The sequence below is a fragment of the Pelodiscus sinensis genome, chromosome 2 (genome assembly GCF_049634645.1).
Source record: "Pelodiscus sinensis isolate JC-2024 chromosome 2, ASM4963464v1, whole genome shotgun sequence".
NCBI classification, from domain to species: Eukaryota; Metazoa; Chordata; order Testudines; family Trionychidae; genus Pelodiscus; species Pelodiscus sinensis.
The window spans coordinates 78,019,792-78,035,989 of NC_134712.1; the positions used below are offsets into that span (position 1 = coordinate 78,019,792).

Sequence of the window (16,198 nt, forward strand, 5' to 3'; positions counted from 1 at the left end):
ACCCAAACTCCCTCTCAGACCTCACACTGTCTCCTGCACCCCAATCCCTTACCCTGTGCGCCCTTCTGTACCCAACCTCCATCCTAGACCGCGCGCCTCCTCCACAGCAAAGTGCGGCCCTTGACCACTTTCCAATATCTTGGAGTTGGTCCCCCACCAAAAATTATTGCCCACCTCTGCTCTACAGGTTGAACCTCTCTAGTCTGGCAACATCCATAGTCTGGAATTATTTTAGTTAGCCAGATGTCCACTTATCATGGGTGTGGCCAAATTTCCTATTGTCTCAAACTGTTTGTTTACAGCCACCAGTCCTGGCTCTGAGTGTTCTGTGCTGTTATTTAGTTCTAATTTACCCCTAAATGTCTTCTAAGAGCCCAGTAAGGAGTGAAAATATTGATCTCCCATGATTTGGCAAATTCTCTCATTCAGCACTGGTCATGTCCTAAGCGTGCTGGACTAGAGAGGTTCAACTTGTCGTTTTAAATTATGACACCTAGTCTCAGGAATTTCAATGGGAGGTCAGTACCTTGCTGTTTCAGGCTGGCTGATATATTCTGAGTAGTCTCAGAGGGGACGCTGTGGTAGTCTGTATCTGCAAAAACGAGGAAACTTGTGGCACCTTAGAAACTAACAGATTTATTAGAGCATAAATTTATGTGGGTAAAATACTCAGAATATAACAAACAAATAGTCACAGAAAAGTGAAGCTCTAGCAGTACTACAAACTTCCCCACCAACATGCTCAATCTCTAATCGGAGAAGATCACCAAAAGGAAAAAGGATGGTTTGCTCTCCAGACTTCCTCTCAGCTAGGAATGCCAATCATGTGTGCATACTTTTATATGGTCACCTGTCCACTGGGAAATGGACTATAACCACTAAAATAATATCACATAGACTACTGAACACTCTTAGATGATAACAATTCTTTCATAAGAAACAAAAGCTTTATATCCAATTACCAATCCCTGAGTCATCAATTCCCCCTTACTTTTGAATATTTGAGAAATAGGTTTTAGAGCTTTACAGCTAGTATGTTTCTACATCAGTTTGATTTTTTTTCTGATTTTTTTAAAATTAAACAGATTGTTTATTGCAAACATAAAATCTGACAAGGAAATGCAGAGACTCCTGGTGTTTTCATCTAGATATATGATGTTGTGAGACATTCTCTCACCAAAGATTCATACCATTAATTTCTGCAATTTTTCTACACATGTTCATGGCATGTAATCTTCCATCCCTTTCAGGCAACTATCACTTCTAAATTAGCTCATATGGAATCCACTTGTTAATTAAAGTAATATATTTTGCAACGCTCTCCATTTTTGGTATAATTATCTTGAATAAATGTAACCAGCATTTGTTATATCTCAAATTTAGCATTTGATGGTATTTTCCCTGGTCATGCTATAACATATGCAGATGCTTGTCATGCTGCATGTTTCTGCTTGCTGTGTTTTACAACAGGTTACCAACAATAAAAGAGAGTGGATACTCTGCCCCCTTCAAGATTGTATAAAACCTTTTGGAACACAATGTTTTTAGTAAAATTTACTATATAAATCCAAAGCTTGGCAGACCTGCAGAGGAACAGTAAATGGAACCACTGTGTATTTTGCTGTGACAGGGAGTGGCCGACAGTCCTGTAATTGAACATTTGTGCTACAATACAATGCTTTTGTGCTTCAGAAAAACACAGCACAGCACAACTATGTGATCAAAGTCCACAATGAAATAATAGAGATAAGGAAATGGCTTCAAATTTCTCTAGCCTTTGAGGCCAGGGGGTGAGCTATGTTGGGCCTCAACTTTACTGCCTAAATGACACCTGATAACTTCAGGGGGAGAAGATCTTAGGCATGATGTTGGCAGCTCTCATGATATCTAATGTTTTCTTCTTAACGCTCCACCTCATAGGCCACGGCTACACTGCTGTTTTTTTGCAGAAGAGGATATGCAAATCGGGCTTTCATTTGCACATCTTTTCCCGATTCTTTTTGCGGAAGAGGTTTTTGCCGATAAAAAGCCCCGTGTAGACGGGGCCATTTGTTGGAAAAAAACCGTTTTTTGCAAGATCCTGGAAACCTCGATTTTCTGGTGATTGAGCTTCCAGGGTTCAATTTAGCAGATATAGTAAAGACCTGCTAAATCAAATGCTGAGGCACCCCTGTTGGCGCGGGTACTCCTTGCTATCAGAGAAGTCAACGGAAACATTTCTCCCATTGAACTCCCACTGTGGAGATGGTGGCAAGCTCGGCTTAAGATATGTAGGCTCCAGCTATGTTATTTATGTATCTGGAGTTGTGTACTTTAAGCCAACCTTCTGGGTGTAGTGTAGACCTGGCTTTAGTGTGTGCAGCCACTGCCATGCCAACCCTCCCTCCATTTTACTACAGCCATACTACTACTAATTGAGTGCTAGTTCAGATGAGAGCTAGAACAAGTATGTCTGTGTGAGCTGGAAATGATACCCCTAAATCATAGTGTAAACTGAGCCTAAGAGGGATTTGTTTACGAATGACCTTTTTATCTTCCAGTTGAACTAGAACCATCCTAGTCACAGTTTCAGATATGTTTGAAAAACACTAACAGCAATTTTTCTTTTCTGGTCTACTAATATTTGGCAATTTTTCGCACAATTGTTGTATTTTTCTTTAGTCTTATTTTACCAATCTTTGTTACTGAAAACCCAGTACGCACTCTTCAGTAGCATAACTCTGCCATTCATGCTTTTACTAATGGTCTCCATTATTCATAAATATGTTAACTTCCTTTTCAGTAGGTTATTACAGTTATAAATTCCTTTTGCAAATATGTAGGGTATTCTATATTTTTGTAAACTGAAGAAAGCACATTGGTTTTTCTTCCAGCCAGCTCCTTATACTGAAGGAAAAAGGTAAGAGCGAAGGATGGCTAAAATGCCATTAAAGCCACAGACCTGCTACATGTTCTATGTCACTACGCCAGCCTGGAGTCTTTCTGAAGTCAACAGGCACCAAAGTCCAACTGTCTGGAAGAAACTTAGCATTAGGGCTTACATAAATTCATGCTCCTGTGTCAACAATGAAAGGCTTGGGGATGAAGGATTTTGTTAGTCATGACTGATTTTTTCTTGCAAGTTACAGAAAAACAGAGAATTTCATTTGTATGAATCATAAATATAGTCAGAAAGGGCAACCACAGTAAGCAGACTTCTATGTCCCAGTAGAAAACAACAACAATTAACCCTCTCCGATACATGAGTAATAACTCTGAACAGATTTACATGTTGTGACTCCGGAAATATAGTTGCTTTTTTATTTGTTTTAAACCTCTGTATGGAAGAGTGTATGTTACATAATTTCAACATACTATGACTTATATGGAATGAATTATTTCCCAACCCATTTTAAATCAAAACTGACACTTTGTAAGTCAACTGTCATTTATGTACAAGACAAAGGCAAACAATCAACATTTTTTGTTTAGTATACATTTCCTTTATCACTTCAGCTTGTGTTTTCAAGCTGTGTTCAACTGTGGGCAGAGAAAGGGGAAATACTATCCTTTGGCCTAACCATCATTATACTTACCACGCTTTGTGCTTTGATACTTTGTATCAATATGGCTTTATATTCTTCCATGTGACCAGTGCAACATTTTAATCTTTTAAGTATTTATTCAATATTCAAACTGTAGCTGAACATTATTCCAAATAAAAGCAGGAAGTCTCTAAGCAATCGGATTTCATCCCTGACACCTATGTAAATTGTAGATCAGAACTATGTAGCATTACAGAAGACAACAGACATGAGATATTATTCAATAACCTTTCTAATGACTGCTGTCATCCTTCAATCAGTATTTTTCAATGATGATACCTTTCCCCCTGTCAAACTACAGCAATATCAAAACCAAACTCAAGCAAATGAAGTATTTATACACAGGCAACAGTTCCTTCTAGACTTAGACCATATTATTAAAACCAAAACTCTTTAATGAAAAAAATCTGGAATGTGCATTCATGATTTAAATTAGAAGGACATGGACAAGACTAGAAGGACTAAACTGAGACATGCCAGCTGTGTTTTGGTTTATGAGCCTGTTCACGTGATATGGGCCTTCTGCTACACGATGAAGCAGGCAAGGTATTGAAATGTAAAAATCCCAAATAAATGTTGCACGAGCCTTTTGCATCCTTCAGTTGTTTACCTCCTTACAAGACTGGAGCCAGCTGGCAGAATCAAGGTACAGCAGCACGTCTGATTGGAGAACATCATGCCATGTCTTTCCAGTGAATAAGGAATGCTGCCATTCAGCAATGCTGGAGCAAATCCTTGGAGGCACCATTTCTCTGTCTCTATTCCCCATCCCCCAATATCAGGTTGACATCTAAAACTTTTGTTTTATAAACTGTATACACAGAGAGGAATGAGGTTTAATTGTAGCATTGACATGTGCAAGTAGCTCTTTTTTAAAATGGGAAAGCAGCTACAACATTGCATAAAATTCCCATTCATCCTGACTCTTTTCCATGACCTTTCCAGACAATCTTTGTCACCACGTGAGGATTAAAGGAGTAGTGCCGCAAAAGAAACTGGCTTGACATTTTTGTTAGGCGCTTTAACTGAGGTGATTCCTGGTATAACTGAGGAAGACATCAAAGCGGTTAAAATAAAACTGAAATAAAGATTAGTGTGTGTTTATATATTTGTTTGTCTCACTCTTGAGCCATTTCCATATCATGAACCCTCTCAAACATAGAGATAAGGCTGCAGTTGGAGTTTCCTACCTGAGATTTGTTTTCAGATTAATTTTTATACACCATGAAGGTTAAGTATTTGATTTTATTGAAGTTTGTTTCAAGCATGTTGGGAATCAAGTGGATCAGCATTAGAGAAGGTTGGACATCAGTTATAGATAGATTATATAAAAATAATTTAATTCTTTACTCTAATACATGTCCTTCAGCATATGAGCATAGCATATATAATGCTGGAGAGCCAGAATGATTCTGTCCAGTTTTTCTGGTTATCCAGCCAGAACCATGTAAATTGCAGGAAACAAATTGTTAAAACTCCAGTACTGCAATGTCTATAAAGGTACTGGACCATACATAACAATTTAAATGGCCATTGATTAAATTTTGCACAATTATTTTTAAAAATTAAAATTTACCAATATGAGGTGTCTCCCATATTGAAGCCTTAAGACACCAATTATACTCCTCAGCCCTACTCTTGATTTTATAAAATACTGTTTAAGATGTAGCACAGTTAATGTGCTGCGTATGCACTCTAACATAGAGCACAGAAATACAACACTACAAAGTGCAAGTCTAACCATCTCCACAGTGGGAAAAGTGCGAAGGTTAAAAATATGAATGTAGCGTAACACAAGACATTTAAAAACTATTACATATAAATTGCAAACTAAATACTTTCATCATTATCACAGAGAAGACAGAAAACATATGGTCAGCTGCTGATTCATCTCTTGCAGTAGTAGTGTAATCTTCAGAAAGATAAATGATGTTGAAAAATCAGAGATAAAAAACAAGTGTCCAAAAATGATCCCATTTACTACTTTTCCAGTAGTTATGTTGTCAAGAAGTAAACACGGAGAGTCTCCTTGGTCTTCAGCATCAGTAAATGATATCCTCTTAAATAGCCAAACCAGCCCACGTGGACCAAAATCAAATCAATGTCTCATACACACAGGCATCCTACAGGAAAAAGTGCACTTCCAATAGCAGGTACAAAAATAAATTGGCACGCTCTTTTCGACACAGTGAAGATACCATTTTAAAAGCTTTTCCACAATGTTAATAAAATTGTTTTGTAAGTCAGAGCAAGTCTCTACAGAACACTACAAGAATGCATTTGACTAACTTACAAAGTGTACAGGTGATTGTAAGATGGATGGGAATGGAGGCTACCATTTTAATTTTGTTCTTATATGACTGATATGAGTAACTAATTTTACTGCTTTGGTCCCCATGGTAAGAGTCTGTTTCCCCCAGTTCTGGCATCTACTGTTAGTTCTTCATCAATATGCATCTCGTTGTTCACATGCTCTGAGTAGTTAACACTACAAGAATTCAGTTAGTCTGAGAGTCTTAGGAAATTCAATGCAGTGTTCCCAATATGTTGCTGGAAAAATGGGGTATTTGAAGGGAGAGAAGTTTGGTATTGAGTCCTATTTTTGCATTTCCAGTAGTAACAGCAGCTTGATAAAGCTGAACAGAAACAGTCTTAAGACCCCTTCTTCGAAGGGTAGCCTGTGCTAGGAATTCCGGATCAAACGTCTATAATGTGGCATCACTTCGTGTTCGGGCAGATGGAGAGCAAATTCCAAGGCCACTAACACTGGAAATTCGAAGGCTATCAGCTCTCGCCTGTTCAGTCGGAACTTCTCTTCCAGTTTCTGTAACACAGCCAAGGGTTTTTTTTTTGGTTTTTGTTTTTTTAAAGAAAAGTCTCAGTGCATTTAGGACCCAGTTTCATGTATCATCTCACTGCTGACAGTACTCACAATATCTACCTGTAAACATTCTGCTCTTATTCAAACTTACTGCCTATTCATGAAGTCTAGAGACTGGAGAGAGAGAGCTGGGGCATTTGCATTTCCTAATATTGGATCTTGCTAGCCATGGGACCAACTGGGGTTGGTCTCTGCATGATGGGAGTGTTCCAGGAGCTGTGCCACCAGTACGGAGCCCATCAATAACTTAATTCTCTTTGCTCTCCCGAGTGCAGGGACTGCTCCTCGGGGAATGCATAAGCAGACACAAGCCATTCCAAGAGAGACAAAGGAGGGAGAAGGGCCAAAGGCCTGTTTCTTCTCTGTACTGGTTGAAAGAGCTGGCTGGCCATGAGCGGAAGAGCAAACTGTGCCCTTTGAAGGAGTGCAGCTACTGGCTCCCCTTGAGCATTCACAATGCCTCCCAGACTTGTTCCTGAGGCAATGGGGCTCTGTGTCATCTATCACTTGGACCTGTGCCTAATAGGAACATCACTAAACTGATCTGAACATGCCACATACCAGCTCATAATTGTACATGTTAAGCTCCAAATTGGTCAGCAAGTGACCAGCTATCAGAACCAACAAACCCTTGTAATTTCTTACTAAAAAAGGCTGTTTGTTCACTTCATAAACTCACCTGAACAGGTTTTTATAATAAGGCATAGATGGTGCATCAGTGGTATTTTCATTCATTCCATTTCTTTCTTTTAGCAGAAAAGCAAAATCTGGTTTTCTTGCAGAGACTACTATCAAGTCAGGGTTCTTAGGGAGGTAAGACACAACCGCTTTCACATACTTTCTTTCAAAATGTGGCACAAATGTAGGTGCCTTTCCTAACCACATCTTGCCATATGATTTATTAATTGCACCTATTCACACGCAGGGCCCTCAGCAAAAAGGGTTTTTCGAAAAAGAAACTGCAGTTTAGACGGGGTTCTTTTGGAAAAAAAAATCATTTTTTGAAAGAACCCGTACACCTCATTTTTGTTGACTTTTTGGTAGGACTTTGACTCTCTGATGACAGTGAACAACCATGTCTGAAGGGATGCTCAGTACCTACTCAGTCAGAGCACCAGAGTAGTTGTCCCAGACTAGATCTTTAGCTGCATCAGCAATCCTTCTTTCAGCTCCCTAGAGGCTGTTCTAACTCAAGAGGTTGCCAAACGAGTTCAATGTGCTCATGAGTGCAAGGAGTACTGGCGATGAACAGAGCCAACTTCAGTTTTCGATTTAGCAGGACATAACTAGACCCACTAAATCGAATGCCAGAAAATCAATCTGTAGTGCGCAAGTAAAGACATGGCCTCAGATTTAAGTAATTGCTGGATCAGAGCTTCAGAACATTTTCGTCCTTCTCGTATTTAATGAAAACCTAGCTATGGAAAGAGTCAGAAGACAGAATATTCTACTCTGGAAATGGTGAATTACATATGAAGTGCAATGATGAAACTAGCACTCAATCACAATTTAATTTTCTGAATGAAACCAGAGATATAGGACATAGGGGGACTCTGAAGCTTTATCAGGCAAACCATATTGGGTTAGTGTCTTGTTGAGACCTCCCAGCCATGTATTGGCATTAATTAATCTTTCCAGACAGTTGTGACTGCACTGACCAGCTCTTTTCTCCTAGTGATCAAGTAATTTGCCCGGTGCAACTATTATAATTGCACAAAATATATTAAGGACAGACTTAGTTGTCTTTGAATCTAATTTAGCAGCTCTAAGTTTTGAGAACCACTAAGACTATGTTATTATCCAGCACTGAGAATCACAGTTTGGGAACTTCGGCATTGGAAAACATTAGTGGTCAGAGGATACTTACATCTATAAGATGTTTAACTTCATGTTTTCTGAGGTCACTGCCGATTTTGGCTGCTAGAAGAACGCATGCTCCAGCACAAAGCTTTCTGTTCTGCTTGTTTAGTTTCCCTTTGAGAGCAAGCTTCTCAAAGTAGACAAAGGCCATGGCCACAGTGGGTTCCTCAAAACCACACTCTTCTTGAGCTAGTTTGCGCATCTCCCGCTTTAGGCTGAGGAAAGAAAACACAGAGGCAATGTTATGTGAGATGACCCAGAATTCACAGACTGAAGCAAGAGACACTTTATTTTAAAACAACTTTCCTATGATGGACTTTTGTATGCAACAAACAAGAATGGGGTGGATAGTGGGGGTGCAATTTACATTGATGGTATTCTTCTATGTTCTATTTGCTATGATTTAATATAATTCAAATTCCTCAATTGACTCTGAAGTTTCAGTGATGAGAAGCAAGTAAAAAGCCTTCACTAACCATGATTTAGCAGAACCATTCAGATACATATGCCTTACTGAATAGCTGTGATCAAATTATTGTAATCACCGCCCTTTCCTCTCTTCTTCGCCCTTTTCTGTCTGACACATTTTGTATCCTGTCAAATTTAATTGGTAAGCTCTTTACACTACTCCAGTATGGCTTCCCTATTTACTTCTGTAAAGCATCAAGTACGCTCTCTGGGGACTTGAAAATAACAACAATTTGAAGGTTCAAATGAAAGTGTTTCCTTTTTTAAATGAGCAGCTCCTTCAGCTGCATCTGACCATGAAGTCATCATTGCAGCCTACTGTGTTGGAAACAGCGAGATAAGCACCAATTCCATGTTACATCTTCCCTGCAACACTGAACAGAAGAGAAACGCTATCTATAAAATGGTTAAGAGTAAGTGCCCCCTTGTAAAATTATTGCCTACTCCTGCTGTAAGGGCTTCTTATTTTTATGTAACTGGCAAGAATTTTATGCCCAGAAACAGATTCTCGGACGTCCCTCTCTAATTTACTCAGCTCCTGAGTCAAAACAAGCATTCTGTGCCTTTGAAGGTTGTTGTTTCTGAAAATCAATTATTATTGTGATTTACTTAATGTAACAATGGCAACAACGATGTCATTAAAATGTGAGTCCAGTTGCAGGCTGTGACAGGCTTAAAACGCATTTCATTCTGCACCATACCTTCTTATTTTACTGAGGGTTAACTTGATGTGAGGGAACTTCTCCTTGAAGGTCTCATTCATGTCCTTCTTGAGATCGGAGGGCTTCACATAGTCAATTACTGTAGTCTATAACAAATGAGTAGAAATGGGTTACTTATTGTAGACTCTACCAGATCACTCAAAAAAACAACAACCCCAAAACAACACAAAAACAAAAGCCACCAAATGGTGATTTGTAGGTCAGTTGTGGGGAAATACTCTCAGTAAGCAACACAGAGTTTGGGTGCTCTGTCAGAAGTGAACTAAAATCTAGAATGACGACTGCTCACTGCAAATAACCACAAACCACCATCATCATAAGATACATGTTAAAATCGTTTTTCAAATGACATGTTGAAAATGGGTTCCAAATATGTGGGTGGATTGAGTGCAATTAAGAAGTGTTCTTGTTAGGACAAAGCAAAGTCATAAATCATTGCAGTAATTGATTTAATGAACTTGAGCTCTGTGTGCATGGCTCTATTCAGAAGTATACTGCATATTTGTCTTTCAAGCTTAGCTGTTTTGCCTTTTCAGAACTTACACTTGAAGTACCCTTTTGAAGTCCTTATTTCATACATTTCTGAGTAAATAGATAACTACATCCCATATTTCTTTAAATAAACACATTCTCGAGCCTAAATGGCAAGGAATTCAATGCAATATGAGGTTGTATAACTTAGCTTAGAGCAATAGTAACAGGTAAAATAAATGTTTAAATCAATCTGCACAATTTTAAGAATATCCTTGTGCCAGCTTCATTTTAGTGAGGTCTCCTTTCCTTTTTGTTATTAAAGGAGCTCTGCTGTAACTGGCTATAGCTACACTATGAGTTTTGCCGAAAGAGACAATGCAAACGAAGCACGGATTAGCATTTTCTCATGCTTCATTTGCATAATCTCTTTCGGTCCATTTTTGCGCAAAAACAAGTGGTGTGGACGTTTCCTTTTTGTGCAAAAACTCCTTTTTGCACAAGATTCTTATGCCTCTCCCCGGGAGCCTAAGTAGTGACAAATTTTCCTTATGGGCACGTCTACAAAGCAGGGCAAAAGTCGAATTAAGTTACGTAACTTGAGCTACGTCCATTGCATAGCTCAAGTCAAAATAGCTTAATTCAGCTTTTGGCACTGTCTACACAGCAGGAAGTCACTCTTCCTTTGACTTCCCTTACTCCTCATTAAATGAGGATTACAGAAGTCGGAGTAAGAAGTCCTCCAGCTCTCCATTATTTCGAAATAAAGGCTTGCTGTGTAGACACGCTCTTTGTTATTTTGGAATAACATCAGTTATTCTGAAATAACGCTGCTGTGTAGACATAGCCTATGTGACAGAAAAGAACTATGGAGGGGAATGCTAGGGTGTTATCTGCTATCTAGAAAACTGCCTTTCTTGCCTGCCTGTCTTTAAGATCTTCCCAAATTCCTCTGACAAATCAGTAAACCTCAAATATTCATGTTGGAAAAATACAGAGATTTCCTGATTTGTTAAAAAACTGTTTTCACTTGAATAAAGGACATGAATGAGAGAAACGCTAATTCATGCAATTTTATGTCTCAGAGGGGTAGCTGTGTTAGTTGGTATCTGTAAACACAACAATGCCCATGCATCTAACCCATGAAACCTTATGCCCAAATTTTTTAAGGAGCCATGGAACTTCCCATTGTTCATGCAATTACGGGGCAACAAACAACTGGTTCTGATCTGCCAGGCTTTTTGCTCTCAAAGTCAAATACAGAAACTTAAAAAAGTACCAAACACATAATCCCGGGCATGCATCTGTTATGAGAAAATTATAAGTAGAGTGCTACAGGTACTTGCCCTCCTGCTTGATCACCCCACCGAAGCATGTGGGTATATCACTTATGTATTCCACGTAGTATGCCCTATCTGGCTCCCCAGCCAAGCCATTGGTAACATCTAATTCCTGTTATAACATGGATTAATCTTTGACTTGCTTTTCAGACAATGCTAAGGGGAAAAGGGTGCACCACAGGTAGGCACCACTGGCAGGCACAATTAGTAAACTTGTTTTGGTTCTCACAGCTCATGGTGATTATTTAAAAGATTAAGCCCAGCAGTACTTTATTTGTAAACCAGCTCAAGAGGAGTATAAATGTGGGTTATTTTCCAATAACTAACTAACAAGTGGTGTGGGGGAAATGTAACTATTCTTTTATTTCCCATCAGTTATTTATATAGTGGGCAACATGATAATCATAGGAAATGCCATGCAGGCCCTCCTGTTCTCACAACATTTTTTAAAGAAGAAACGAGAGGGCGCAAGAAGTAATCTTTCTGCCTCGTTTTAGAAGCCATAAAGGAGGAATAAGGTATAGATATGGGAACAAACAAGAAAAAGCGCACTGAGACATCTTCCAATTAACCCCCAAGTCTGACAACCTCACCCCCTCATCCCCCCAACCCTAACATTCTACCTTAAATCCCCATCATGCAAATTGAAAAAGGGCAGTATTTTGGAAAATGATTTTCCATAACTGAAGCTAAGTAGCTGATTATGCATTGCTTGTGCAAACCCTTGCAGATGGGCTGGCATTAGTCCATTTGTAATGGTAGCTATTTTGCTTGGCTGGCATTAGTCTCTTCAGCTGGACAGAAGGAGTGCAAGAGAAATATGCAATCACCTTGAGAAGCATGTGCTCACTCATTCCAAGGTGTTACATATTATGCCAATCATTAATTTTTCTGAATGCCCAACAAATGAGGAAAGTTATTAGGAGGTTGTAGGCCAACACACAGCTTTAGCTTCTAACCAAATTTCCAACAAGAAGGATCCAAAGACAAAATCCAAATAAAACTTTTCTGTCTACCCTGGGCCCCTTTGTAGATATACCATAGCTTAATTCTGGGATACACAGAGACTAAACAGATCATTGTTTGAAAAGTTACTGTCTGAACTGTATGCCAGTTTGCAAACTTGCCTCATGTATACTTTAAGAAGGTCTGCTATGCTGACCTTCCATAAAGAGCGACAGATGTGTAATGTGCTAGCCCTGTTGGGAATGTGCCGATTCTATTATTAATAGATTGTAAGGTGAGAAAACACCGTTATCATCATCTAGTCCAGGGGTGGGCAAGAGGCTCAGCAGCCTGGATCTGGCCCACCAGGCTACCGGATCCAGCCTGCAGCTGCCTCGCCAGCACCCTGAGGAAGAGAGCAGCTCGTGCTTTAAGCAATGGGCTGCTCTCCATTCTGGACAGCTGGGGTGGGAGGCGGGAGGCTTTGCACGCTGCATCTGCTCCACAGCAAAATCTCTCAGCTCCCATTGGTCAGTTTCTGGACAATAGGGGCTGAGAAATTTTGTTGGGGGCAGGGGTAGCATGTAAAGCCTCTCTCCTTCCTTCCTTCCAGGCACACAGCAGACTCACGTGGAGCAGCCAGCTAACAGACCTCAGCAGAGAGCCTGCCTTAGCTTCCTGCAGGGTTGCTAGCTGAAAGCCATCTAGGTAAACGTTTCCTAGCCAGAGCCTACCTCTGGCACCCTACCTCCTCTCTCCCCACAACTTCCTGCCTCAGGCAACCACCCAAATCCTCTGTACCTCTTGCCCCCCTTCTCCAAGGTGATAACTCCCTCCCAGACCATGCACCACCTCCTACATCCTCCCCCAGGCCAGAATCCTCTCCTGCACCCATATTCCCTCCCTGACCCTGCACCCATTCCCCTACCCCAGGTCACCACCCAAACCCTCTGCAGTCTGCACCCCCTTTTCCCCTTCACCAACTGCCTCCCAGACTCTGCACCCCCTTTTAGAGCCCCTCCTCCAGGCCAGAATTCTCTCTGCATCCTTACGCCCTCCTGGACCCTGCACCCCAATCCCCTGCCCCACATCACAACCTCCTCCTTCACCCAAACTCCCTTGCAGACCCCACATTCTTCCTGCACACCAGTCCCCTATCCCAAAATCCCTGCACCCAATCTCCATCCCAGACCCCACACCCTACCCCGGAAGTGCAGCCTTTGACCGCTTGTCGTTACCCCTCTGCCTTTTAAAAGTATTAAGAGCCTAGTCTTAATACATTTAAAAAGCAGAGCCACAATGTGGTTAGCTCTCGGGCCAGGAGCTAATCCCACTGCAGTTCTGCAGTCCTCCAACCCCCCCCCCTCCCCCGCATCAACTAATTGAGTAGTTGATGGAAATTCCATCAACTACTCGATTAGCTGATTAACCGCAATTTAAAACCCCTAGCATGAATCCATTTACCTTCAATTCCTGGCCCCTTAGTTTCGTTATGCCTTTACATAACCTCATTAGGAGTTGATCCTGCTCAGAAAGGGTTAAGTAAATTCTGCCTGTTTTCTGAGGCAGGCAGATCATGGCTATGCCTGGATAAAAATCAGGTGGGAGGAGCACTACAAAGAGGGGAGAGGAATCCTAAAAGCAGCCAAGCCAGGGGAGAAGGTTTCAGCCTAAACTGAGCTTTCTTACTGCTTTTTGTTAATGAAGTCAGGAGAGAGAGGAGTTTTGGACTCTACACAGTGTGCAGACTTAGTTTTAGAACAGGCTGGAGGGCACATGCTCATCAGGACTTTCTTTATAAGCCTTATCTGCTATGTCCCAGGGACACACGTTCATTTTCCATATGGAACCTTTATTACAAAGAAAACAAACACAAATATGATATACTACCTGGCAACTGTCCAACATCTCTCATCTGAGCTCAGTGGGAGGGCTTCCACCGACATTTGGATCAGGCCCAAACTGTTTAAAGAATTAAGTGTCACCCAGAGCCATTTGAGGTAGATATTACACCCACTTTGCAGGCAGGGAAAATTAGAGAGTGAAAGTAATTTGCGCATGGTTACCCAACGAGTCAGAAGAGCCCATGCAGGTGGCATGAGCCAGAGTGGCCCAGCAGCCTGCTCCACCCCACCACACTGCCCTCCTGGCCCGTTGTGCTCAGCTTCTCCCTGGCGGCAGGAAGCAGAGTGCCCCACCCGCGGTGAAGCAGGACGCAGCAGCTGGGAGAGGGTGGAGTGGAGCAGGCTGCTGGACTGCTCCGGCTCCCACTGCCCGTGTGGTGAGTGGAGGAGTTGGGGCACCCCTGCTGCCACTGTGCCATGCCCCCCATAACTCTTTGAGACATGTCACATGGTGGTGCGGGCAAAGCGGCAGAGCAGAGGCAGAACAGAGGCAGGGCTAGGGAAACGGGTGGCGTGGGGATGAGCGCAAGCCTGGGGGAGAAGGTTGCCCTAGACTCTGCGCCCCCTTCGGGATGGCCCTGACCAAGGGTGACACTTTTGTAAAGCCAATGTAAGAGAGATCAGAATTAGGCTCAACAGGATTCGAGGACACCCCATGCCAAGAAAAATCAAATCCCAAGCCCACATATTTCAGTGTGAAAACAAAACAAATGGGTCAGGAGTCTGTCATATCTTGAGCCAAATCCCAGTTTTTTACTAGGGCAAAATTTCCCTTAACTTCACTGTTTTACTCAAGTAAGGACTATGGTCCATAGAGTTTAAATCAGAAATCTAGAACTGAAATAACAATGTACAAGCCTATAATTATATTTTGAAGTTAATGAAGCCATGAAGATTTAACATTTCACTTTGTTCAGATCATCTCGTTACATTCCCTCCCTCCCTCCCCCTATTAATTGAGCTTCAGGAGGGGAGAATTCTACAAGATTGCAACTGACAAACTCTGACAAATGCCTGCCAACTACTAAAACTTTATAATTATAAACTGGAGCTCAACACATACTGAACAAAATGTCCACTGCTCACACAAGGGTCACCTTCAGCTCTTCCTGTTTCTGCACTTATGTGAAAAGTAATCATTAATGCTGTATTCTGTTCAGGACTGCAAATGGATTGGACTAGAAACAGTAAGTGTACAACTGCTGTGGTCACTTTGTAGTGGTCTGTTAACGTTAATGCTCATTCAGAAAACTGCATGTTTATTTCTCAGAGCTCCTGCTGTAGTTTGCTTTAACTGCAGCATATGGTGAAATGTAGCCATGAAATGTCTGAGGACAAAAGTAACTTGAAATAATTATGCAATCAAACTAACAGCGCTTGATTCTGCTTCCACTCCTGCTGATGTAAATCACAAGTAACTTTAATGAAGTCGAGGGAATTACACCAGTTTTGCCCTGTTTTAAAGAAAAATCATCATCTCTGAAATCACACTGGCATCTTTAGTAGCTACTCTCTCTCTCTCTCTCTCGGGTGAAGCCAGTGTTCTGAAAATCCAGAACAAAGAAGGAAATTATGAGGAAGATGAAACCAACATCAATTAGAGAAGCACATTCTCAATTCAGGCTGAATACCCTTCAGAGATACTATTAGTTAACTTCTGCTGTTTTGTTCTAAAATGGAGCTATCCTGTTATGACATTATAAAATAGCATGTAACAAAAAACAAGAGTTTTGGGAATGGTTTTGGAATGCATAACTTTGCCCATCTGAGTAGTCCCATTGACCTATGTGGGGCTGCTCATGTGAGTAAAGTTACAGAAGCATGTAGGGACCCGTGCTACAGATATTTAAGTCTGAGCTGTGTTTACAAGATGGCACAATCTGAATGTCAATGTGGATTCTAATATAATTGGTCCATATAACAGGATATATTTTGCCCAGTATTCCACCTAGCAAAATGCCATCAGCTTGCAATACTCTGGTTCTGAATTAAGAGTTCTAATGCTTGTTTCCTAGCTTAAGAG

The 16,198-nt window shown here is 41.0% G+C and overlaps 1 protein-coding gene across 5 annotated transcripts in view; it reads right to left on the bottom strand.

Annotated features, from left to right (window-relative positions):
- Positions 1-616: 616 nt before the first annotated feature.
- The window catches only part of CABLES1 (Cdk5 and Abl enzyme substrate 1), a 102,913-nt gene continuing 87,331 nt past the window's right edge, over positions 617-16,198 (bottom strand). For 4 of the 5 annotated variants that reach the window (XM_075920881.1, XM_075920880.1, XM_075920883.1 and 1 more), the window contains 3 exons: positions 9,495-9,601; positions 8,333-8,540; positions 3,020-6,408 (listed from right to left, as the gene is read on the bottom strand). In XM_075920881.1, the coding sequence (XP_075776996.1) occupies positions 6,268-6,408; positions 8,333-8,540; positions 9,495-9,601 (456 nt within the window). In that variant the 3' untranslated portion in view covers positions 3,020-6,267. The other variant, XM_075920882.1, reaches the window with a different exon arrangement.